This window comes from Jaculus jaculus, chromosome 19 (assembly GCF_020740685.1).
Source record: "Jaculus jaculus isolate mJacJac1 chromosome 19, mJacJac1.mat.Y.cur, whole genome shotgun sequence".
NCBI lineage: Eukaryota > Metazoa > Chordata > Mammalia > Rodentia > Dipodidae > Jaculus > Jaculus jaculus.
In genome coordinates, this window is record NC_059120.1 from 39121704 (window position 1) to 39147769 (window position 26066).

The 26066-nt window shown below is 39.9% G+C and overlaps 2 protein-coding genes across 4 annotated transcripts in view; one reads left to right on the plus strand and one right to left on the minus strand.

Annotated features, from left to right (window-relative positions):
• The window catches only part of Magi3 (membrane associated guanylate kinase, WW and PDZ domain containing 3), a 261567-nt gene that overhangs the window by 138038 nt on the left and 97463 nt on the right, over window positions 1-26066 (minus strand). The gene's annotated exons all lie outside the window — the stretch shown is intronic.
• On the plus strand, window positions 3985-4953 carry LOC123455953 (tetraspanin-3). The gene has a single exon (XM_045137898.1). It carries the CDS (start codon window positions 4035-4037, stop codon window positions 4794-4796), a length of 762 nt encoding a protein of 253 aa, XP_044993833.1. The 5' UTR covers window positions 3985-4034; the 3' UTR covers window positions 4797-4953.

Below are 26066 nucleotides of genomic sequence, written 5' to 3' on the forward strand. Positions count from 1 at the left end.
GGTGCTCCTTTTCTCTTGGAATACTCTTCTCACAAACCCTAGTCTGACCCTTTCACACTCTTCACACCCATATTCATGTCAATAAATAGATTTTATTTCTTTGAAGAAGCCTCAGTGATCTTGCAGTTCTATGTTATCTGATATTCCTCTTGTTTCTCCTCCAAGGACCCTATAATCCCCCCTTATCACACACATCCATACATGCCTTAACACAATGTACTACACATGCTGAATTACATCTACTTTAGTCCCCACTCCAACCTGCAAATGCCAGGAGAACAGAAACAATAGCAAGAACTCACTAAATATTGGTGTACTAATAAAATAAACAGAAAAATGCAAAGTCATTGTCAAATGTAACCACCTTTTTGGCTAATCATACTTTATCTTTTATAAACCTCATCTTATCTTCTGGACTATTCCACTGGAAACATTTATTTTTAATGATTTTTCTACATTACCCAACCCAAACTATCTCCATTATTCATTTATCTTCTCACTACTTTAAACTGTAATAGTTACGTGAAAGCTACAAAGAGGAAGTGCAGTTTTAAAAAGCCTACTGCCTTTTAATCTCTGCATGCAGTTTTCAAAAGAACATTTTACAAAGCAATTGCCTTAGACTTGAAAAAATGTCAATGTCATGAGAAGACAAAAAAGGGGAGCAGGAAGGCTAGTCTAACCAACTTTAGAGTCAGGATAACTAAAGTAATGTGACTCTCCAATGGAGCCTAGAATTTTAAAAGGGAGAGAAAGAAAAAAAGTCTTAAAGCTTATTTTTTAGAACTAGAAAAATTTAAATATAGTCTATGGATTAACTATTTTTACTGTCTCATTCTTACATTTCCTTGGTATGAAAATGACATATAGTTATGTAGAAAAAGATCTTTTTCTTAGGAGATACTTAAAGTATGGTGTGTAGAATTTACTTTTAAGTAGTTTGAAATATTACATAGAGAGATGACTGGCCCAGCAATTAAAGGTGCTTGCTTGTAAAGCCTAATGTCCCAGGTTCAATTTCCCAGTACCCATGTAAAGCCAGATGCCAAAAGTGGTACATGCATCTGGAGTTCTTCTGCAGTGACAGGAGGCCTTGTTCCACCCAAACTCACTGTCTGTCTGGCCTCTCTCTCTCTCTCTCTCTCTCTCTCTCTCTCTCTCTCTCTGCCTCTCTCTCTCAAATAATTAAAAAAAGTACATATAGACATGAGATAAAGAAATATGTCCTAAGTTAAAAATAAATTTAAATGGGGCTGGAGGGATGGCTTAGTGTTTAAGGCACTCACCTGCAAAGCTTAAGGACCCAGGCTCAATTCCCCAGTACCCACATAAGCCAGATTCACAAAGTGGCACAAGTGTCTGGAGTTCATTTGCAGTGGCAAGAGGCCTCTTGGCATGCCCATTCTCTCCCTCTCTCTCAAATAAATGAATAAAACACTTTAAAAACTAAACTTAAATGGAGTATTTATTCCTTTTTAAAACCATTTTTACATATTAGAACTTTAAAAATAGCATTTATTGAGAGATTTGCTAGATACTGTTGTGTATATACTTACATATATTAAACCATTTAATCTTCATAAGACTCCTATGAGGTAAGTACTGATACACACACACACATACATACATACATATACATACTCATATACATACATGTAGTTGGAGGCACTGGAAGGCTATGTAATTTCCTCAGCATCACATAGCTAACTATATAGTTGAGGTAAATAAGCATGGGCTCTACAAGGACAAAAGGCAAAGCTAAGCCCATAAGTAACTATGAAGAAATAAAGAATAAACCAAACAGGTCCCACATGGTAATGCAGGAATGTGCAGTGACGAGAAAGAAGAGCTGACACCAACTCGGACAACAAACAGCTCCTGTTCTACAGCTCTTCTGTGGAGCTGTGGGGATGACTAAAGGATCTAGGGTCAAGATGGAGACTAAAGCCATCACAGCAGCAGAGAGTACAAGAAAAATTCAAAGTCCGTCTATTTTAAGTGAGTCACACCAAAAACATAAAAGGTTAAACTAGTTACTAACCATAATTTCAGGAATCAAGGTGGAAATAGAGAAATGGTTTCAAGGCTAAAACAAGAAATAATAATAGATTCTTCTTACATTAAATTCTGAATAAAATGATCACTACTAATACTGGATGTTAAGATTAGCATGGGCTGGAGAGATGATTTGGCAGGTAAGGTGATTGCCTGCGAAGCCTAAGAACCCAGGTTTGATTCCCCAGTATCCACATAAGCCAAATGTACAATGTGGTGAATGTGTCTGGAGTTCATTTGCAGTGGCTGAAGGCCCTGGCTCACCCATATCCTCATTCTCTCTCTCTCCCCCTCTCAATTAAATAAATTAACTAATTTAAAAAAGGATTAGCATTAAAGGCAATGCTTTTCTTAAAGCCTATTTCTAGAGTTGCTGGTAGTTGTAAGTAGTGAGGGAATAAAAATTTTCCAGCACAGTTGATCATAGCTAAAAACATACCCTCTGCTTTTCTGTCCAGAACTACAGAAATGTGAATAAAACAGGACACTAATGAAATCTGTCCCAAGAACATACATAGGCCTATAAACAGTACCATAAGGAAACATTTCGAAACCTTGTATAAAACACGATTTGATAAAATGTGTTCTAAATTAACTTATTTACTCTGCTATTACCTTTGCTAGAATATAAACTGCATGCAGGAACCATGTCTGGTTCATTTCTATACTGCCACTATCTAAAAAAGAAAAGATAGGTATACAGTAAATCTCAAATATCTGCTGAATTTATATTTTTAAGGACCTTTCACATGAAGAACTGAAGAAAATAAAGTCCCAATATATTCATTTAAATTCTGTAACCTATCCTTTGAAATTTCTAATTACGAAAAATAGGAGCTGGGCATGGTGGTGCACGCCTTTAATCCCAACTCTCAGGAGGCAGAGGTAGGAGGATCGCTGTGAGTTTGAGGCCACCCTGAGACTACATAGTGAATTCCAGGTCAGCCTGGGCTACAGTGAGACCCTACCTCAAAAAACAAAAAACAAAAAACAAAATAAAAGGGGGGGGGGGCATTAGGGAGATGGTTCAGTGAGGAAAATGCTTGCCAGGTAGGCATGGAAGCCCACCTGAATCTCAGTGCTAGGGCAGCAAAGTCAGGGCAAGCCCCAGGCAAACTGGCTAGCTCGACCAACTGAACTGGTGAACCCAAAGTTAAGTGAGAGATGATGTCTCAATAAATACGATGGATCAAGGAAGATTCTCAACATCAATCTCGGGCATCTGTACACAAACCGATGTACATGTGTGCCCATGCACATATAAGCACATACACATACACAAAAAGAAAAACAGTATCAGTATGCTAACAGTGCTAAAAGTCTGAACTCACTATGTTTACTTTATAAGTTATCATAAATTAGGCATGAATTCATGGCCACATTCCAAAGCTACCATAATTATGATAAACAAACTTTATCCATAAGCATTCAGTTGTAATGCGCAAGCACAGAGAAGACTTAACACAGCAGACCTGTTGCTGCCATCCTTAGAAACTCCTGCTTGCAAGGCTGGAGGGTGGCTTTCCTCTGGGAACTTGAGTTTCAGGGGGATTTTCACCATTCCCTGATTTGAAAGAAGTTTCATCATGCAGGTGTGACCAGCCTCCATATCAGCCCTGCCCTCTGGGTAATTAATGAGCTTTTGTGGTGGGTGTGCATTTCATGCAGGCACTGCTGGAGAAGGCAAAGGAATCCTGGGTGACATGGGGGAAGCATGCACCTGGGTCCTCAGACTGCACCATGTGCCTTTCCTTTGGCTACAATGAATCTGAGCTGTGACTGAGACTAGATGCTTGAGTGCTGGGAGTTAAAGACATTTCCATAAAAAATCATATCAAGTTTGCTGGGGCCGTGTGCGCCGAGGCGCGGGGGGCTGCGGGCGTCGCGGCGCAGGCCGAGCGCTTCCCAGCCGCAGGCTCAGCCGCCGCCGCCGCCGCCACTGCCGCGTCGCTCGCTCGCCGAGCCGGGCCGCCGGCACCATGGGCCAGTGCGGCATCACGTCCTCCAAGACCGTGCTGGTTTTCCTCAACCTCATCTTCTGGGGGGCAGCTGGCATTCTGTGTTACGTGGGAGCCTACGTCTTCATCACGTATGATGACTACGACCACTTCTTTGAAGATGTGTACACGCTCATCCCTGCAGTGGTGATCATAGCTGTGGGAGCTCTGCTTTTCATTATTGGACTCATTGGCTGCTGTGCTACAATCCGGGAAAGTCGCTGTGGACTTGCCACGTTTGTCATCATCCTGCTCTTGGTTTTTGTCACAGAAGTTGTTGTCGTAGTTTTGGGATACGTTTATAGAGCAAAGGTGGAAAATGAGGTTGACCGCAGCATTCAGAAAGTGTATAAGACCTACAATGGCACCAACCCTGATGCTGCTAGCCGAGCCATTGACTATGTACAGAGACAGTTGCACTGTTGTGGAATTCATAACTATTCAGACTGGGAAAATACAGATTGGTTCAAAGAAACCAAAAACCAGAGTGTCCCTCTTAGCTGCTGCAGAGAGACTGCCAGCAGCTGTAACGGCAGCCTGGCTAACCCCTCCGACCTCTATGCTGAGGGGTGTGAGGCTCTAGTTGTAAAGAAGCTTCAAGAAATCATGATGCATGTTATCTGGGCAGCACTGGCCTTTGCAGCCATCCAGCTGCTGGGCATGCTGTGCGCCTGCATCGTGCTGTGCAGAAGGAGTAGAGATCCTGCCTATGAGCTCCTCATCACTGGCGGCACGTACGCATAGAGGCGGCTGGAGCCTGAGATAATCTGAGTCGTCTCGTTCTGATTTGGAAGGTGAATTGAGCAGGCTTGCTGCAGTTGGCCTCCCGAGTTCATCTAGTTAAAGCACACGTACACTGGTGTTGGACGGAGCAGCTTGGCTTTTCATGTACCCACCTACCCGCCTCTGACTCTCTCTCCCTGTTCTGGCTGACTCTCCATGCCCCCGTTTCAGAACCGTTTGCAAGTTGCTTAGTGTGGTAGAATTAAAGGAGGACGTGGGCCTGCTTCTGTTGCTTCCAAGAAGTCTTGGGACTGATGCTATAGTATCACCGGGTCTTTTAGTCTTCACAATGGAGAGCTCTTGGCCAAAGGTTTTTGGGGAAGGGGAAGGAAGCCAGCTGTCTGGTAAAAGGTAATACCAGATGGTGCCCCTCATCAGTGTCCTTTAAAAAATATATTCTGTAGTACAATAAGATAGCAGTTGTACAAAATGGCTAACATAGATTGTAGAATCATACAGTATTTGTCTTTGTTCATCTTCAGAATCAGAGACTGATCTTTGAAACTAGTGGTTTTTAATCGAAGCTGGCTTTCTAGGAGGAGGATAATGTATGCACTACTGTTTCAAAATAATTAGTGTGAGTGTGTGAGGGTTTTTGTGTGATTGAGCCCATTCATCACAAGTCTTAAACTCGTTACAGATAATGTCCCCATGTAGACTAGCAACATAGTATGTAGATGTGATCTCAGTTGTAAATAGAAAAATCTAATTCAATAAACTCTGTATCAGCCCTCAAAAAAAAAAAAAAAAAAAAAAAAAAATCATATCAAAAGAGAATTCAACAGGACTCATTAAGAATTTTTACTTTCAACTATACTTTACAGTAATTATATCCCAACCACTGGTTAATGTAGACTTCTCTCAAAGGACAAAGAAACAAAAAGATAATTGGGAAGAATTCATGGGCTGGAGGGATGGCTTACTGGTTAGGGCATTTGCCTGCAAAGCCAAAGGACCCAGATTCAATTCCCCAGGACCCATGTTAGCCAGATATCTGTACAAAGGAGCTCATGCATCTGGAGTTTGTTTGCAGTGGCTGGAGGCCCTGGCACACCCATTCTTTCTCTCCCTTTCTCTGTCAAATAAATAAATAAATAAAAATAAAATATTAAAAAATTTCAATACTAACTTAAGCTATGAACTAGGTTGTGGTCTCTTAAATGGAAATATCTTAAGAAATCCCATTTATACAACACCTACATAAACACACATCTGATCACATAAATCCCAAGAGACACATCTCTAGAACATGTTTCTGGTGATCGAAGATTAGGTTTTATAAACCAAAATTCCTGACACTTTTGTTTCAGTTTGCACAGAAAGGATTAAGCATTAGGGTGTGGTGAGAAAACACTAGTGTCTTTCTCCCTCTCTATGAAAATGACATAGTGGTGGAGGAGCACATGTTAACTGTTTCTCTTCAGAAATGAAATGTAAACAGGATGTAGTGACGCACACCTTTAATCCCAGCACTTGGGAGGCAGAGGTAGGAGGACTGCCATGAGTTCAAGGCCACTCTGAGACTACATAGTGAATTCCAGGTCAGCCTGGGCTAGAGCACGGCCCTGCCTCAAATAACCAAAAGAAAGAAAGAAAAGAAGGGAAAAGGAAAAAAAAAAGGGAAGGAAGGGAGGGAAGGAAGGAGGGAAGGAAGAAAAAAGATGAGTGGAGATAAGAATACTTAGAACGCTTGTCAGTGTTGTTTTACCTGAAATTCACTATGGAGTTTCAGGATGGCCTCAAACTCACAGTGATCCTCCTACCTCTGCCTCCTAAGTGCTGGGACTAAAGGTGTGCACCACCACATCTGGCTGTCAGTGCTTATTTATAACCTTTTATAAAGTGCTTATTTATAAGAACTCCTAGGTATTCATTCTAACTAATAATAAGCTTGTTTTATACTAAATATTCAGTAACATTTTAATAAAACTCATTGTAAAATTAAACTGATTAGAGTTGAGATCCCATTAGAGATAGCACACAATACATATTTTTACCCATCATAGAAAATTTTATTGGCCTAACAAACTTTATAGCAATTTCATTTTGGAATAAATCTGTGGTCTAAGAATAGGTGAACTGCCCAAACTTTAAATCACAGTGTGAATGGAGGTAGCAATTAAATGGAATTGGAGATGGAATAACTGTTCTTCTAATTATGTTGGAAATGATTCACCATCTAATCAAATCGCCATGTTAGGATTTAAATAATTATGCTTTTATTATGCTATATGTGGATATGTAAGAAAAAAATTTTCTTTCTGATATATTTTTAACTATTTTGTTTTATACAAGTACTTACGTGGAGTTAATTATGAGGCCAATCACAACAGTTGAAGGAAAGCAATTACTTATAGAAATAAAGAATAGTTGGTTACCATTATAGAATTTATAAACCCATACTCGTAAGAAGTATCAGAACAAAGATAGAAAATGTTGAACACATTGAGTAAAAACTATGGCCATAAATCGAATACTTCATTTACTCGTTTTTCAGCCAAGATAAACAAACAGACCATGGCTAGGGACACAAAGATAGTGTCTTTATACTCTACAGTAGCACACAGTGCAAGACTGATAAGCAAACGCAAGTGGTATATTATTTGTATGATTATGAAAACACAATTTAGGAGCAAAAACATGGACGTGGTCAATTTTATAGCTATTGAAGACATGGCACTAGAGGACATTTTTCCCTATAGGTAATGAGGAGCCTTGAAAGAGTTTAACAAGGAAAGACATTAGGATCAGTTTTGGGGATTTTTTGTGTGTGTGCACGTGTGTGTGTGTGGGGGGGTGCATGTGTGTATGCAGATGTGCTCACCCATGGACATGTGCTGTGGAGGCCTGAGGAAAAAGCTGGTGTCCTCCTCTACACTTGTTTCTTTGAGACAGAGTCTACCCTTGTTTCCTTGAGACAGAGTCCCTTACTGAACTTGGGAGTTACTGTTTTTCAGTCAGACCGGCTGATGAGCAACCCCAATGATTCTCTGGTCTCTCCCTGGTATTACAGGCATGTATGGCCATGCCCAGATGTTTATGTAGGTCCTGGAAAATGAAACTCGGGGCAAAAAAAAGGTTCTTATACTTTCATGGCAAGCACTCTTACTAACCCTAACCCACCCCCAGTTACTGGCCTATTATATTACTATGGTACATTACTAGGTACAATTAATGAGCAAATAATGAGAAGACATTGCTTTTTTTTTTTTTTTTTTAAGGAGGCTGTACTGTACTCAGGTTTCTACCTAAAGTCATTTTTTCTGTTCCAGGAACCTATACAGAATGACATTACATATCCTTAAGCATGCTAACCTTGCATTTTTTGAGAATTTCATGCAGCTTCCTTGTTTTTGATGAACTTGAAAATTTTAGGAACACTCAGATCCTCTGGAGACTGTCCGTCAACTGAGCTTTAACTGATGCTGTCCTCAGGATAAGACTAGGGTTATAGGTTTAGGGGAGGAAGGCTACTGAGTAACACCCACTGTGCATTGTTATCACTCATATTATACACCATGATGACTCATCAGTGCTGCCTTGCAGAGGATGGCCACAACAGTACTTGTCACATTCCTTCACTGTATTCTCTGTCTCTCTCTCTCTCTCTCTCTCTCTCCTTACCAGAAAGAAGTCACCACAGACAACTCATACTTAAGGAGAATTGGTTCCATACCTTAAAGATATATAGTTACATAAATTATTTGGAATTCTTCTCATAGGGAATTTGTCTATTTCACTCTCGTTTATTGATCTAGCTTATCACTCATTTATACCAGTTATGGATCTATGGACAGTTATTTTATGCTCTAGATTATAATCCACTCATACTCTAGTCTGCTGCTCAAACTACTCTAGCTTTGGCCCTGGGAGCTCTTTCATGAGCACCTGTCTCCTTTTTAGCACACCCCAGTTATTTTGGAAAACTTTTTTTTTGTCCTTTTCTTCTCTGAGGACTTCCTTACCTTCTAGCACTGCAGGACACTACAGGGAAGTTTTATGGCTTTTGTAACACAGTCCTAGAATTTGCCATTTCTACAAGGTGCCCTGGGTCCCTTTTTGTTGGAAAATGGAATTGGAAGCCAAAATATGAATACAAAGTGTGTTGTTTATGGCCATACCACCTTGAATGTGCTGGATGTCATCTGAATACAAGGTGCTTACATACTGGCATATCACTGCTTCTCGACCCTGTCAGCTAACAGAGGAGACAGATGTGTATGAATACAAGTATATACACATATTGGTATGTATATAATATGTAATTTGCTAATCACCAGCTCACACTGATGTGGAGACAATGGCTAGTGCTGCTACTAAACGTCCTTCTAGTGCACAGGTTCATCATCCTCAAGAAACACCTATTCAGTCCAACACGTCGGCAGTGCCTAGGTTGAAAGTCTCTCATCTATAATACCACAGCTATATTAACAACACACGTAAACAGTGCCAAACAATGAAGAACCATCATACAGTCATGACATATGCTATCTTCTAATTAAAAACTAGATCTAACTTAAACTGTAAATAACTCCCTCACTCAAGAACTATGGTTTTGGTGGGCTATAGAGGTGGCTTAGTGGTTAAGGCATTTGCCTGCAAAACCAAAGGATCCTAGTTTGATTCTCCAGGACCCATGTAAGCCAAATGCACAAGGGGATGCATGCATCTGGAGTTCTCTGCCCCTTTCTCTCTCAAATAAATTAATTAATTAATATTTTTAAAAAAGAACTATGTTTTTTGTTTTTTCTAATATTTTATTTTTATTTATTTATTTGAAAAAGGGAAAGAGACAGAGAGAGAGAGAGAATGGGCACACCAGGGCTTCCAGCCACTGCAAATGAACTCCAGATGCATGTGCCACCTTTTGCATCTGGCTTACATGGGTCCTGGGGAATCAAGCATGAGTCCTTTGGCTTTGCAGGCAAGCGCCTTAGCCACTAAGCCATCTCTCCAGCCCAAGAACTACGTTTTTTAAAAATATTTTATTTGGGGCTGGAGAGATGGCTTAGCGGTTAAGCACTTGCCTGTGAAGCCTAAGGACCCCAGTTCGAGGCTCGGTTCCCCAGGTCCCATGTTAGCCAGATGCACAAGGGGGCGCACGCATCTAGAGTTCGTTTGCAGAGGCTGGAAGCCCTGGAGCACCCATTCTCTCTCTCCCTCTATCTGTCTTTCTCTCTGTGTCTGTTGCTCTCAAATAAATTAAAAAAAAAAATTTATTTGGCCCTTGATTTCCCACCAGGAATAGATGGTAAGACCTTATTGCTCAAGACCCCACATATTTGGGCTGCAAGGTCATTGAGAAACCATGCTGGAGCTGAGATAAAAACCTTCTTCATGTAGACCAGCTGATAGAAAGCTGCAAAAGCCATGCTGCATGCATTTCAATGGGAGAGAGAGAAATCACCAGTGAAGATACTCCACAGTGGAGACTGCAAGCCTTGTATTTGGCCAGTCAGGCCAAATGAGCCAACGGGTACAACAGTGGCACATTTGTTATAGGGGAAACCAACCGCCCACTAATTTGACTGGAGGCCCGCTCCATGGGAGGGAATACATCCCTGATACTGAAAACCTACAATAGTTATGAGCCCTAGGAGTGTAACATCTACTGCTGTCTGGCTAAAAGAATATACTGTGCTTACCAAACTGCCCAGTAAGCACTTCTCTTAATGTTCCTATTAATGCTACTCTCGCTTTTGGCTAGAGAACTTTCTCTTTTCAGATGGCAATGACTTTGGGATGACTCAAGAGGCACCATGGTGCTGAGAAGAAATGACAGAGAAGTGCTCAGCACTGCAATATCTTAACCACACCTTCCATGGCTCAAGGTCCACTATGGAAGAGGAGGCAGCAAGAACGTACGAGCCAAAGAAAGGAAGGGTCCTCCAGACACACAATGGCCTGGATGGATATCCATGACCTCACGGTGCCTGACATTACCTCATAATAGGAAGAAAAGATCATGACATCAAAATAAAAGAGAGACTGATTAAGAGGGGGAGGGGATACGATGGAGAGTGGAGTTTCAAAGGGGAAACTGGGGGGAGAGAGGGAATTACAAAAAAAGAAAGAAAGAAAACATACTTGCAGATTTCTACCTCCCACACATTTCCTTCTGGTTCTGCAGGCTATTGTTACTGGGTACCACAGATGAGCATGTGTGTGCACTAGTGAGTATACAACAGCATAGAGTCTTCATATGTATGTGTATGAGGTGCTTAATGATATATGTATATGAAAACATATAAGTCTTGAACTAAATATGTGTAGTGAGATATATATATAGATGGATAGATAGATAGATATAGATATAGATATAGATATAGATATAGATATAGATATAGATATAGATATAGATATAGATATAGATATAGATATAAATTAACTAATTTTAAAAGGCACTTCAGAAGTTCAGAGGAAACATTACTGGCCCAATGCATTCAACCCAGACAGCCCAGAATAAAAGTGGTTAAATTACCCCCCAAAATAAGTAAAAATTAAAAATTAAAAAAAATATTTTAATTTATTTATGAGAGAGAGAAAGAGGTAGATATAAAGAATGGGCGCACTAGGGCCTCTAGCACTGCAAACGAACTCCAGACATATGTGCCACCTTGTGCATCTGGCTTTATGTGGGCACTGGGGAATTGAACCTGGGTCCTTAAGCTTCACAGGCAAATACCTTAACTGCTAAACCATCCCTCCAGCCCCTGAATTTTAATGGTATTAGCTAAGAACATTGACCACAATCAGGCAAGACCTGATTTGAAGTCCTACCTTTGACATTTACTATCTAAATGGCCTCCAGAAATTATTACTCTGGACCTCATTTCCTTATCTATAAATGAAAATACTATCTATAAAGTTGTTTTTTTTAAAATTATATAATTATGTGGGAGCCTACCACACTCATTTGCAGAATCTAAATTCATACAGTAATAGCAGATCAATTTTAGAGGTCTTAAAAAGAAAATAAGTTGATTAAGCTGTAAAATTTATGCTTTATGTGATGAGGTTCTTTACCAATTTTAGACAACTAAGAAGAGACAGGAAATATTTTCTATTCTCATTCTCTCTTTTTAAAAACATTTCTCATTCTCTTTAATCAAACTCTGTATTAAGCCAGGTTATAACCACTTTATAAGTCAGATTCCCATACAACAAAACAAATGGCCTATCACAAAAACTGAATGCCCCCAAATACTAATTACTCAGATTAATCAAATACCACAACAGATGACAAACAGTGATGGCCTCTGGGAATTGCAATGAGCTTTTGTTTTTCTTTGTTTTTACTCAAGTAATGGTTTTCTCTGTCCATGTCCTCATTTTGCCACTGTGAAATTCAGCAGGCCAAAATCAAATTAAAACTTATACTGGATCCACATCAAATTTCCTCATAAAGCTACACAATATAGCTAGCCATATAGATGCAGGTTGGCAATTAGGGCATTGACTCAGCATTACTAGACAGAAGACGTTACAAATGTAGGGAAACTCCTCTCACTTGTTCTTCAGGTTTTGCATCTTAGTGCTATGTGTCCTTGTCTTCATATCCTGGAAGTATGTTCTCTGTTGTGTAGCTATAGGTTATAAGAGCTAGCACTCTGTTTAACTGTCAGACAAATCATTCTGCAAAGAACAGAATGTAAAGAGCAGGCTTTGAAAAAGCAGATTTTTTAAAAATGTGTGTAGTATGGGGTGTACATGTACATGTATTGTATGCATGTGTATGAGCCGATGCACTCACAGAGACAAGGGAACATCAGGTGTCCTTCCTGGAGCATTCATTCACCTATGTTCTTTTTTTGATTTTTTATTTATTTATTTGAGAGCAACAGACAGAGAAATAGGCAGATAGAGAGAATGGGTGTGCCAGGGCCTCCAGCCACAGCAAACAAACTCCAGATGTGTGTGCCCCCTTGTGCATCTGGCTAATGTGGGTCCTGGGGAATCGAGCCTCAAACTGGGGTCCTGAGGCTTCACAGGCAAGCACTTAACCACTAAGCCATCTCTCCAGCCCTCCACCTATGTTCTTGAGACAGTCTCTCACTGAACATGCAGCTGCGATATATATGAGCCCCAGAAATTCTCCAGTCCCTGCTTGTAATTGGGGTTATAACACATGTGAGCCCATGCCCAGCTATAAACAGGGGTCCTGGGGAATCAAACTCTGGCCCCTCCCAGGCCCTTATACTTACACCCAAGTGCTCTTACCCACTGAGCCATCTCCTCAGCCCTAAAGCTGATTTTTATTTTACTTCTCTATAAAAGTAACAAATGTTTGTCTGAAACAAAGAATGAAAAGGACACAATAAGCTTGGGTATCTTTATATACTGTAGCCTTCCCCTGATTTTTAAATAGAATACTTCAAATTATTTAGATTGCTAAATGTATGCTACAGTGGTAGTCAATCATGTTTTCTTCAAGGCTTGCAATCCACAATTAACAGTCAAATAAAGAGAGCTCTTAGAAATTCATTTTTTAAAAAGTATTTTAGTTATCTTGTAGAATATAAGATTAATATGCCATCCATGAAGTAAGGCTTTCTTTTCTAAAACTGAACATTGGACATACAATTTTTCCTCATGGTGACTACTATAGTCCATAAATATACATGCATTACATTTAGCAGTTTTGTTTTACCCAGAGAATAATTATTTTATTGATTTTAAATGTGAGATAAGGAGCATTTAAATGCCTCCAAATTAATGTTATTGATTTTCCCCTTAAAGGATTAAATGACTTAAAAATTACAGACACACAGAGAGGGAAGATTAATATAAAAAAGTATCATTCTTGTAAAACAAGGTCAAGAAATTTGCGCCAAGAAGTCCATCCTTCCCCAAACTTGTGTAAGGAGTGAAGAGGGAAGATACAAAGAAAATAATAACTATGGGGCTGAAGAGATGGCTCAGTGGTTAAAGGCATGCATCTGAAGTTTGTTTATAGTGCCAGCAGGAGGCCCTGGCGTGCCCATGCTCTCTGTGTCTCTCCTTCTCTCTCTTACCCACTCAAATAAATAAGCATTTTTAAAAACATAATTATGGTAATGACGGTATCATTACGTTAAGCCATACTTTTCCTACTACCTCAACCTTCCTAATACGCAGATAACTGGTTACTTCTAGCTGGTGTGTCCCGTAGCCATGCTGCTCTTATTGCTCCACGTCTCTCTTCCTGAGGACAATGCTCCTAAAATGAGACTTTTTCTTTAAATAATTCAGATTAGAACTATTTAAATTACTGTACAGTATCAGCCTCAATAAATTATGTATCCTATCTTAAAATTAAATTTTGTGAAACTACTATCTAGCTACTTATAACTGTATAATAAAAAGCCAATCATATTATATATCTCATCTTTTTAAAATATATGTTATTTATTTATTTGTTTGTTTATTTAAGAGAGAGAGAGAGCGAGTGAGAGGCAGATAGAGAAAAAGAGAGAATGGGTGTACCAGGGCCTCCAGCCACTGCAAACGAACTCCAGAAGCATGCACCCCCTTGTGCATCTGGCTTACATAGGTCTTGGGGAATTGAACAAGGGTCCTTTGGCTTTGCAGGCAAACGCCTTACCCGCTAAACCATTTCCCCAGCCCTGATCTCATCTTTATACAAGAGAAACTGATTCTCTCTGCTTGCAAATAAATAAATAAAAAATTTAAAATAATATTTATAAAAGGGCAGGCTGGAGAGATAGCTCAGCAGTTAAGGTGCTTGCCAGCAAAACCTGATGACCAGGGTTCAATTCCCTAGTATCCACATAAAGCAGGATACACAAAGTGGCACATGCATCTGGAGTTCTTTGCAGTGCTGGAGGTCCTAACATGATCTCTCTCTCTCTCTTTTTCTCTCTCTGCTTGCAAATAAATAAAAATTTAAAAGAAAAGAAACTGAGGTACAGATAAAGAAGCCATCCAATGTTGCCAGCAAGTTAATGCATGACATCTAGGGGCAGGCTATTGGGCAGACGATGGTGTACCAGCTCTAGCACTGAACTACCTTTGGCCTACAATACTTCCTAATAAATTTCTTTTTATTTCATCTCCTATCTGTACCAAATTATAAAAAGTAATTCTGGAATTCAGAAGCCAAAAACTAAAATGAAATCATTGGAGAAAATAATAAAACTACCCTAAATTGACTTTCCTATTTATCTTTTTTCTTTTTAGATAGAGCCTCACCATACCTTCAACTGGCTATGAAATCCATTTAAAAGGCTTGCTTGAACTAATATCATACATATACACAATGGAATTATACTCAGCAGTAAGGAAAAATGATACAATGAGATCTGTAAGAAAATGGATAGACTTGGAGCCAATCATACTAAGCAAAATCATACAAGCACAGAAAGACAAACTGTCATCTGTGGTTCCTAGTCTGAAACAGCTTGAGTTGCAGGCATCCATGACAGGCAGCTTGAGGGACAGACAACAGGGATGAAAGTGTTTGGAGGAAGGGGTATGGGAGGACAGGAGAGATGATACACACAAAAATAAATCCAAAAATGACTTGGTAGCATAGAAGCCTTTCTCCTAGTTACCAGACTGAAAGATATAACCCTCAACAGGAGTATGCAGGGATTGTCTGGTAACAAGGGCCCTGAAGAGGGTGGGATGAAGCACAACTGTAAAACATTTGGCTCTGGTTTGTAACTCCCAGTACCAGAAATGAGATACAATCTACACTAAGCTATTGATTGGAGAGATCTGCAAGGTCTCCAAAATAAGACAGTCTTCTATCAAAGCACTTGATTATCCACTTAAGGTAAAATATAAGACCCTATTGCTGAAGACACCACATGCTGCTGACAGAACATTGAGAGAGCAGGCTGAATCTGGAAGGAAGCCAGTTCCCAGATTGTTAGCCCACATAGTGCTAGAAAACGGTACATGAGCTGCTGGGAGGTAATGGCCAGGGGACACTGCTATACAAAAGCAACTAGCCTGACAAGATGTACAGACCTGTGCAACAGTGGCACCAGCCTCTCTCTCACTGGCTAAGAGAGCTGCTCAGTGGAAATAAATTCATAGGTGGAACTAAGAACCAAGTCAGAACCTTATGGAGACCAAGGTCATGGACTCCAACAAGAAGCTCCCACTAGTGTTAGACCAAAAGAGAGGCTACACCCATCAAAACCTCTCTTAATTAACAATGCTTATCCCATTTAACCTATGCTGACCTCACTCTCCATTGGAGAATGTTTTTCTTTTTCAGAAAGCAGCAAGAACCAAAGAGATAAACCACCCCTTCCCTGCACATCAGCCAGGACCCAGATGAAATCACAGAGGAACTGGAGAGATGAGCAAGAGTGCTGCTTCCATGGCGAGCCTGACAACCAGTGCTGCCACAGTGATGCAGACAGACACTGAGGAGACTCAACGCACACCAACGCAGAACTCCAGAAGCTGCTGAGAGCACAACACTAAAGTAGACTTAAAACATGCCCACCACAGCTCAGGGAATTTTACAGTAGAGAGGGCAGAAAGGTTCTAAGAGCCACAGAGTAGACGGGAATGTCAAGAGACACTGCCCCCTTCCTTACAATGACTGACTGAAGATCTCACATCTCATAACCCACAACTCCATGGGGAATACCAATAATCCCATGGAGGAGGGCCCTCAGCAGAATGGGGGTGAGGAGGAGGGAAATGATGGTATCAACACATGATGCATCCATACAGAGTTCTAATGATTCTTCTGCATGAGCTTCCTATGTGCTGGGATTATGGGCATGTGTAAACATGCTCAGCTCTGAACTTGACTTTAGACAAGAAAACATCCCTATAATTTAGCAAAAAATAGGTAGATGATCAGTGGGAAGGTGGGATCACTGTTGCAACTAAAATAATCTAAATCCCAAGACATCCATTTATTCCAGCATATATTGAGCACTGTCTGTGCAAGATGCTGGATAGGTACTAGACAAATAGTTGCAATGCCCATAGGAAAGGATAACACCATTCCTGGGAGCTCATCAACATAGATCCTTCAGGCTGTATGTTGCAGGGTAGTGTCCTTTTCCTTTCAATACTAGTTTTCATTTGGTGGATGGGTGGTTATAGAAATATCTGCCCCATAAATGTAATTATTCAGTGCAGTGATATGGCAAATTTTTATGCAAATAATAGGACAGAAAAATGCAATCAACTTATAATTACCTTGTGAAGGTAGAGAAGACATCTGCCAATTCATGTATCAAAATCTTCTGAACGAATCACCCAAGACATAAGATGAAAATTACATACCTATGCCCTGTGTATAGTGAATACCATAATTTATTCAAACTGCTATTGAAATTTAAAACAAATGTGTACACTTTATTGCTGACTGAAAGAGGAACAAAGCAGACACTCACATTATCCAACCTTACACTGTAAGGTTAAAGCTGGTGTTTTTTTATGTGCTCTATGCATGGAGACATTCAATCAAACCACTTCAAATGACAAGCTTCAAAGTAACCAACATTTAGTAACCTGAAATGACCACTATCTTCTATTCAAGGAAAACTAAAATACACAAATAACTGAGACAAGCACAGATTTAGATATCATTTAAAAGCACAATTCAAAACAACTGTCTGGCAACAGTGTAAGAGAAATAACAGTATAGTCATTGGAACACTTTAGGGACACAGCTCACATCAAAGTTCATTTTAGTCATGGTGAAATATGAAGTAATAGCAGGAGGAATACATTCAAGAATGCTGAAAAGATTGAAGAGATTATCAAGAGTTTGAATTGATGCAGGATTGGGGGATTTAGGAAGGGTCCCCCAAGTTTATGAAACCCAATTTTGGGTCCTGTTGTATTTTTTTTTAATTTATTTATTTATCTGAAAGTGACAGACACAGAGAGAAAGACAGGTAGAGGGAGAGAGAGAGAATGGGCGCGCCAGGGCTTCCAGCCTCTGCAAACGAACTCCAGACGCGTGCGCCCCCTTGTGCATCTGGCTAACGTGGGACCTGGAGAACCGAGCCTCGAACCAGGGTCCTTAGGCTTCACAGGCAAGCGCTTAACTGCTAAGCCATCTCTCCAGCCCCGGGTCCTGTTGTATTTTTAACAAAGACTTGATAAAAATAAATTCAAGAAGGACAAGTTATGAATTATTATTTACTTAGGAAGAAATCACAAATTGAAAATTTTATTTAAAGGAGATTGAAATCTAGGAAAAAGCTAGAGCAGAATCATAAACTCGTGGGAAAACATTTAAGAAAATGTGAGGTTTTTAGGGAAAGAGTGGAGTAGAGACACAAGTATGTGGAGGGTAGTTCACTAGCTCATTTAAGAAAATCAGGCTTTCAAGGAAAGAGTGGAGTAGAGCCACAAGCACATGGAGGATGGAATTTAGAAGCTCACGTAGGGAGATTTAGAAGGAAGACCCAGAGCATCCACCCTGAGTCTCCCCATAGAAGAAAGCTAAAAGAACAAATAGTGGTGACTTAAGGAAGAATAGCAGAGACCAAGAAATCCAGATGAAAGGCCACTGAGAAATCCTGCTGGAACTGAGCTGATAACCTCCTCCATGTAGACCAGCTGACAGAAAGCTGGAAGAAGCCATTCTGCATGCAGTTCAATGGGAGAGAGAAATCATCTGTGAAGATAGTCACCAGTGGACACTGCAAGCCTTATATATGGCCAGCCAGGCCAAATGAACCAATGGGTGCAACAGTGACATGTCTGTCATTGTGGAAACCAAATGCCCTCTAATTGGACTGGAGGCCCACTCCATGGGAGGGAATATATCCCTGATACTGAAAACTGAAAACAGGGTTAGTTATGAGCCCTAGGGGTGTAACGTCTGCTGCTGTCTAGCTAAATGTATATACTATGCTTATCAAACTGCCCAGTAAGCATTTCTCTTAATGTTCATACTCTTATATTAATGCTACTCTCACTTTTGGTAGAGAATCTTCTCTTTTCAGATGGCAGCAACCTTGGGATGACTCAGAAGGCATCATGGTGCTAGAAAGAAGTGACCGGAGTGCTCAGTACTGTAACATCTCTATCACACCTTTCAGGGTCTAATGCGCAAGAGGTGGCGGAAAGAATGTAAGAGCCAAAGGAAGGGTAGGACTCCTTACAACATGCTCCCCCTACACACAAAATGGCCTGGATATCCATGACCTCACAGTGCCTGACACTACCTACACAAGACCATCATAAGAAGAGGAAAAGATCATGACATCAAAATAAAAGAGAGACTGACTGAGATGGGGAGGGGATATGATGGAGAATGGAGTTTCAAAGGGGAAAATGGGGGGACGGAGGATATTACCATGGGATATTTTTTATAATCATGGAAGTTGTTAATAACTATTTGAAATAAAAAAAAAATCCAGATGAGAAATCTTAAGGAGGAAAGACAGTTATCCTCATGGTCACCCTGAGTTTAGAGAAGTTACACAAATAACAGGCCTAGCGTTAGAAAAGGCACCCGCATGGTGAATCTGGAATATAAGGGAAATATGCACATGGTAGATTCAGAGACCAGAGGAAAATCATACATGTAATTAAAGTGAGAAGTTATGCCAATGTATGAAATGAAACAGAGAACAATATTAAGCTCTCCCCCACCCTGACCCAGCCTACGTGGGTAGGGGGCAGGCCAGACTCATATCTATGCAAGCAGCACAGGGTAAGGCCAGGAGAATCACAGAGACAGCGAGGGCAGAGAGAGCCACAGCCTTTTATTGCAGGCGAAAATATATTCTTTCATTCAATTCAGGCGGGCAAAGGGGAAGACCTGATTGGGTTGTACATCTGGAGGGTGGACCCCAGGGCCAGGCCACCTGGGCTATCTATCTAGGTAGCATGCTAGACTATGGGCCACAGGCAGCACTGTAGGTCAGTCTAGATCAGACACAGGTTCCATTCCTGCCCAAAGTTCCATTCTTGTGCCAGGGTCAGGTGACATATGGTGTGGCATATCTTGGTTCTCTCTGGGCTTCAATTTCTAACTGAAACTGCCTAAAAGAAGTTAGCTTTCTCCTATTTCTCCTCCAGAATCATGTGGAGTACATTTACACAAGTAAACATGCTTGAAATGTCACGGGATAGGGAATATCCACAATGTAAAAAAAGAACAAATTCACCCTGCCTAAGTTAAAATTTACATACGCATCTCTTAGAAAGTCATTGTTCTCAGGTATAATAGAAGGCAGAGAAACATAATGTAGGTTTAATACAGATATAATAGGAGCATCTTATCAAATACTTACAAAATTTCTTTTACCTAAGTCACAAACTATTAACAAGTTGCAGATTATGGTTTATTGGTATTTAATTTTTAATAATATTTTATGTTATTTATTTATTTATTTGACAGAGAAAGAGGGAGGGGGAAGGAGAGAGAGGGGGGAGGGAGAGAGAGAGAGAGATTGGGTGTGCCAGGGCCTCCAGCCACTGCAAATGAACTCCAGACGATGCATGCACCCCTTTGTGTATCTGGCTAACGTGGGTCCTGGGGAATCAAACCTGGTTCTTTGGCTTTGCAGGCAAATTCCTTAACTACTAAGCCATCCCTCCAGCCCTAATTTTTTAATTTTAGAAACAGTGAGAGAGAGAGAGAGAGAGAGATGGGGGATGGATGAAAGAGAGAGAGAGAGAGAGAGAGAGAGAGAGAGAGAGAGAGAATTGGCACACCAGACATTTAGCCACTGAAATCGAACTCTGGACACTTGCACCACCTAGTGGGTATGTGCGGCCTTGTGCTTACCTCACCTTTGTGAGTCTGGCTCACATCACATTTTTTCATATATTGAGAAAAAATAAAAGGCCTTAGCTCTAATAAGCAATAATATTAAAAACACACTATACAAAGATAACTTCTAAGAATTAATTTTATGATAGCAGGCTTATTCTTAAGCCACATTGTTATAACAATTATGTAACTCATGAAAAGATACTTGACAGCATTTATTTGTGATGTCAAATTGAAATTTTATAGTAATTTCAGCAAAAGGAACGTATTAAAAGGTTAAAAAACTATGGGGTCATTCATTTTAAACAGTGAAGTTTCTTAAATAATGTCTTTTAAAGTGTGTATATGATTTTGATGTTGTTTTGGGCTAAGAAAAAATCTAGATCTCAAAATAATAATTTGAGAAAAAAACATATCAAATAATTTTGGTAAATATACAAACAATATAACACAAAATTCCTCACAAAGACTCTCTTGCTTAAAGTTATGAGTGCCTTGATGAAAAAGAATTGTTTCTAAATAATACCATCATTTCCTCATTTTGTATAACTTCCTCCCACTCATTTTTAGGAGAAAAGAAAATCAAGAAAAATATTTTCTCCACGTAATTGATGCATAATTGTTTTCCTGTTTTGAAATAGCAATGATAACATCCAACAAAGGATCCTAAAGGTTTGTTGTTGTTGTTGTTTTCAGCAAAAACCATCACTCATCCTCTCAGCAGGAAGGAGTAATGTAAGATAAGCACAAATCAATACAGCTTCACTGTGGTCTTTTGCTCTGGCTCCATTCTCCCACTACAGAGTACTTTCTGCATGTGGCAAAATGTGAAATAGGGAAGTTGACAGAAAGAAGGAAAAGCAGTAGATGTTTATCAGAAAGGGAGCAGGAACTGTGGTCACCATTTCAAGTTCAGTTAACATGACAAGCTGTGATGGCTTCAGAGTACACTTATATTTGCATACAACCTTAATGAACTTCTGAGCCTCTGAAGAAAACAACCTGGAGAGTCATCCGTTGACCAGAGGGACTAAGATCTTGATAATGAAAACTTGGGAAGAAAGGTACTTACCCTTAAGGTTTCCAATCACTCCAACGGGCTATCTATCTCTACCTGCTTTTCCCCTTTATAAAAATATTAAGATGTATACTGCTCCTGCTTACATGCCATGTTTCTTTTTAACTAGCACTTTTCATAAATAAAGTTGAGTTAAAAGACAAAAATATTTGGAAACTTAAATTCTAATTGATCTAATTATAGATTTGCCTTTTCATGTTAAGTGGAATTTGTCCCCATAGCCATGATGGTTAATCTTGGTTGTCAACTTGACAGACCTTAGATCACCTAGGAAAGGAGCCTCTGGACCTGCCTGGAAGGGATTTGCTTGATTAGGCTAATTAAGGTGGGAAAATCCTCCTTAACTGTGGGCAGCACGACTCTGTTATTAAAACCCCAAATATACGAAAATGTAATTTTCAAGATATTTGCCCGAGTGGAGCAAAAACATCAAGAGACTATCCTCTCAAGGTGCAAGTGCATTTTAAATAAATAATTTATAGGTACTATCATCACAAAGCATCTTGTTCCCTCAAACCTTCCATCAGCAATTTTCAATACAATGTAAAAGAAGATTTCTACTTACAAATCAAAGTTTCTTCCTTTAAAACATAAAGGAAGATACAGAAAATAAGAAATTATTTTCAAACTGTACTTTGAGTCCTTCTGCTCTAAGCATCTGGTCTTTTCACTTTCTCTAGTTTTTACTTGTATGCACTACAAAATTTTGACATTCTAATTATTCAATGTAAAAATAATACTCACAGACATTTGAAAATAAACACGATGCTATGTGCCACCTTTAACACTGTAGGGACTCTTCAACATCACTGCAAAGGTACATCTAACCTCTGCTGGCTCATGTACAGAGATGAGACATTACTTCTCTAGGCCTCTAGAAATTCCTATTCATTTAGTCATATATGATTTTCATATGCCTGTTGAAATAATCAAATAAGTAAGCATATAAAAATGCAAATTAAGGGACTGCAGAGATGGCTTAGTGGTTAAGGTGCTTTTCAGCAAAGCCAAAGGACCAAGGTTTGATTTCCTAGTGCCCACATAAAGCCAGATACACAAGATAGCACAAGTATCTGGAGTTTGTTTGCAAAAGCTAAAGGCCCTGGCATGCCCATAATCTATCTTCCCTCTCTAAAATAAATAAATAAAATATTTTTGAATGCAAATTAGGGCTGGAGAAATATCTTAGTGGTTGAGGCGCTTGCCTGTGAAACCTAAGGATCCATGTTCAACTCTCCAGATCCCACATTAGACAGACGCACAAAGGTAAGGCAAGCACAAGATCGCATATGCCCACTAGGTGGCGTAAGTGTCTGGAGTTTGATTACAGTGGCTGAGGCCCTGATCTTTCTCCCCTTAAAATAAAATTTAAAAAATCCAAAAATGCAAATTAAAATTTTTAGGATTAACTTTTTTTTTGTTTTTTTGTTTTTGTTTTTCAAGGTAGGGTCTCACTGTAGCCCAGGCCAACCTGAAATTTACTATGTGGTTCCAGGGTGGCCTCAAATTCACAGTGAGCCACTTAACTCTGCCTCCCAAGGGCTGGGATAAAAGGTCTGCACCACCACACCCAGCACAGAATTCTTAAGTGTAGCATTTCTTTTTTTTTTTTTTTTTTGAAGTAGGGTCTCACTCTAGCCTAGGCTGACCTGGAATTCACTATGTAATCTCAGGGTGCCCTAGAACTCATGGCGATCCTCCTACCTCTGCCTCCCAAGTGCTGGGATTAAAAGTGTGCGCCACCATGCCCGGCCAAGTGTAGCATTTCTTAACAAACAAAATAAATCAAAAATTTAAAAAACAAAATAAAGGTACATGTGGGCTAGGGACATGGTTCAATGGGTAAAATGCTTTCTGTTTAAGCACAAGGACCTGAGTCTGGGTCCCTAGCAGGTGTGGCAGCTGAGACAGGGAGTCCATACAGTTTACTGGCTAGCTAGACTAGCTAAATCAGTGACTTCTAAGTTCTGTGAGAGACCCTTTCTCAAAAGAACAAGATGAAGAGAAAATAAGACAGACATCTAACATCGATCTCTGGCTTCCATGCACACCTATATACATAAGTATCTATGTCAAAACACGTACCAATATTCATCCACAAGCACACGCACACAAAGCACTGCATTCTCTGAAAACCTGCAGGCTAAACATCATCTTAAATTCTATAAAGTATATATATGGGCTTATTCTGCTAAGTGTTTAACTACAGCCTGCCAAAAATTATCTTATTTAGATTCTCTGTTGTTTATTTAGTCCATGTAGTTTGCTGGCTTCAATTATTTTGCATTTATTTTTTTTAAATTTTTTTATTTTGCATTTCTTAAATGGAGACAGTGTAGTCTAGGAGGATTTTATTTTGTTTTGTTTGGGAAGGGGGGCAATTACGCCTGCAGAGGACAACCTCAGGTCTCAGTCCTCTCAGAAGATTCCGCTTACCTCTGGGGTGGGGTGCGTTTATGTTTCTATGTTCGTATGGAGGCCACTGGACAGCACGGGACAGTGCTCATCTCAGGTGCCAGCCACTTTTACTGAGATAAGGTCTCTTACTAGTCTGGAGCTCACCAATTAGGCTAGACTGCCTGTCTAGTTAGCCCAGCACTCAGCCTGTCTGTCTCCTCAGTGCAGGGGTTACAAGTGTATACTACCACACACAGATTTTTTTTAAAAACATAGGTTCTGGGACTTGAACTCAGGTCCTCATCCTTGCAAGGCAAAAACTTTGCCAATTGTAGTTTGAATCAGATGCCCCCCCTCCAATAAACTCATGTGTTTTGAATTCTTGGTCCCCAGCTGGTGATAATTTGGGAAGTGGAGGCTTGCTGGAACAGGTGTGTCACTGGGGTTTATTAACCCCAAGTTGCCAGTGCTTGCTCAGCTCACTCTCTTACTGCTAGTTTCTACCTGCTATGACAGGAGATGACATGTAACCTCTCCCTGAGACACCAACTTTTCCCTGCCATCATAAAGCGTCTCTGAAACTGTGATCCGAAACAATTCCATTCCTCCCACCAGATGCTTATGGTCGCAGGCTTTGTCCCAACAACATGAAGGTATCTATACCACCAACTGAACCATCTCCCCGGTCCAAGAGGTATTTTTATAAAAATTCCCATAGAAACCTAGAAAAATTAAGAGTAATAGCAAAAATCTGAAGAGTCATTCCAACCTAAATGTTTATTTTGATGCTTTCTGTTTGTTTGGTTTTTAATGTGTGGCCTTTTTTGAGAATATATTTAAGCTGGAATAACAGACCTAAACTCTGATTTTCTGATTTTTTAAATTTTTATTTATTTATTTATGAGAAAGAAAGAGACAGATAGAGAGAATGGGCATGCCAGGGTCTCTAGCCACTGCATACAAACTCCAGACACATGTGCCCCCTTGTGCATGGCTTACATGGGTCCTGGGGAATCGAATCCAAGTCCTTAGGCTTCACAGGCAAATGCTGTAACCATTTCCCCACTCCCTCTAAAGTCTGACTCTTAAAAAAGAACCCAAACAAACAGAATCTAGCAAGTTCAAACTATGACTAATAAAATTCATTAGTTTGAAATATATAAAAGTACTCACACTGGCTCTCGTTAAGAAATCTTAGATAAGCCAGGTGTGGTAGTGCATGCCTTTGATTACAGACTTGGGAGGCCGAGGTAGGAGGATTACCATGAGTTCGAGGCCAGTCTGGGCTATAGAGTGAGCTCAGGTCAGTGTGTGCCATCATGCCAGCTGTCTAACACATATTATGAAAGCTTACCTAATAAATCTTCTTTATAATACATATTTGTTGTATCAATTCTGTTCCTCTAGAGAACCCTAATATAGAACCCCCCTCAAAAAGCCTAGGCAACAAAAACAGGCAAATCATGACATATCAAACTAGATATATGAAATTAATACAAATGGAATTGTATTCAGCCTTAAGCAAAAGGAAATCCCATAATTTGTAGTAATAAGGATAACCCTAGAGGAAATTATGCTGTGACATAAACTATGCACAGAATGGCAAATATTATTGCATGACTTTACCTATTGGTGGAATCTTTTCAAACTCATACAATCAAAAAATAGAATGGTGCTTTCAGGAGCTGGGAGGTGGGAAAATGGTAAGATGTTGGTAACAGGATATAAAGTTTCACTTATGCAGTATTAGATAAATTCTAGAGATCTGACATATAACATGGTAACTATAATTAATATTGTATGTATACTTGAAATCTGCAGAGCACACTTTTTCAATTTTTTTTGTTCATTTTTATTTATTTGAGAGTGGCAGAGAGAGAGAAGGGGGGGGGAGAGAATGAGAATGGGCGTACCAGGGCCTCCAGCCACTGCAAACGAACTCCAAATGTGTGCGCCCCCTTGTGCATCTGGCTAACGTGGGTCCTGGGGAATTAGCCTCGAACAGGGGTCCCTAGGCTTCACAGGCAAGCACTTAACCGCTAAG

Coding starts and splice junctions, on each gene's coding strand:
- LOC123455953 (XM_045137898.1), top strand. CDS start 4,035: ATGGGCCAGTGCGGCATCACGTCCTCCAAGACCGTGCTGGTTTTCCTC.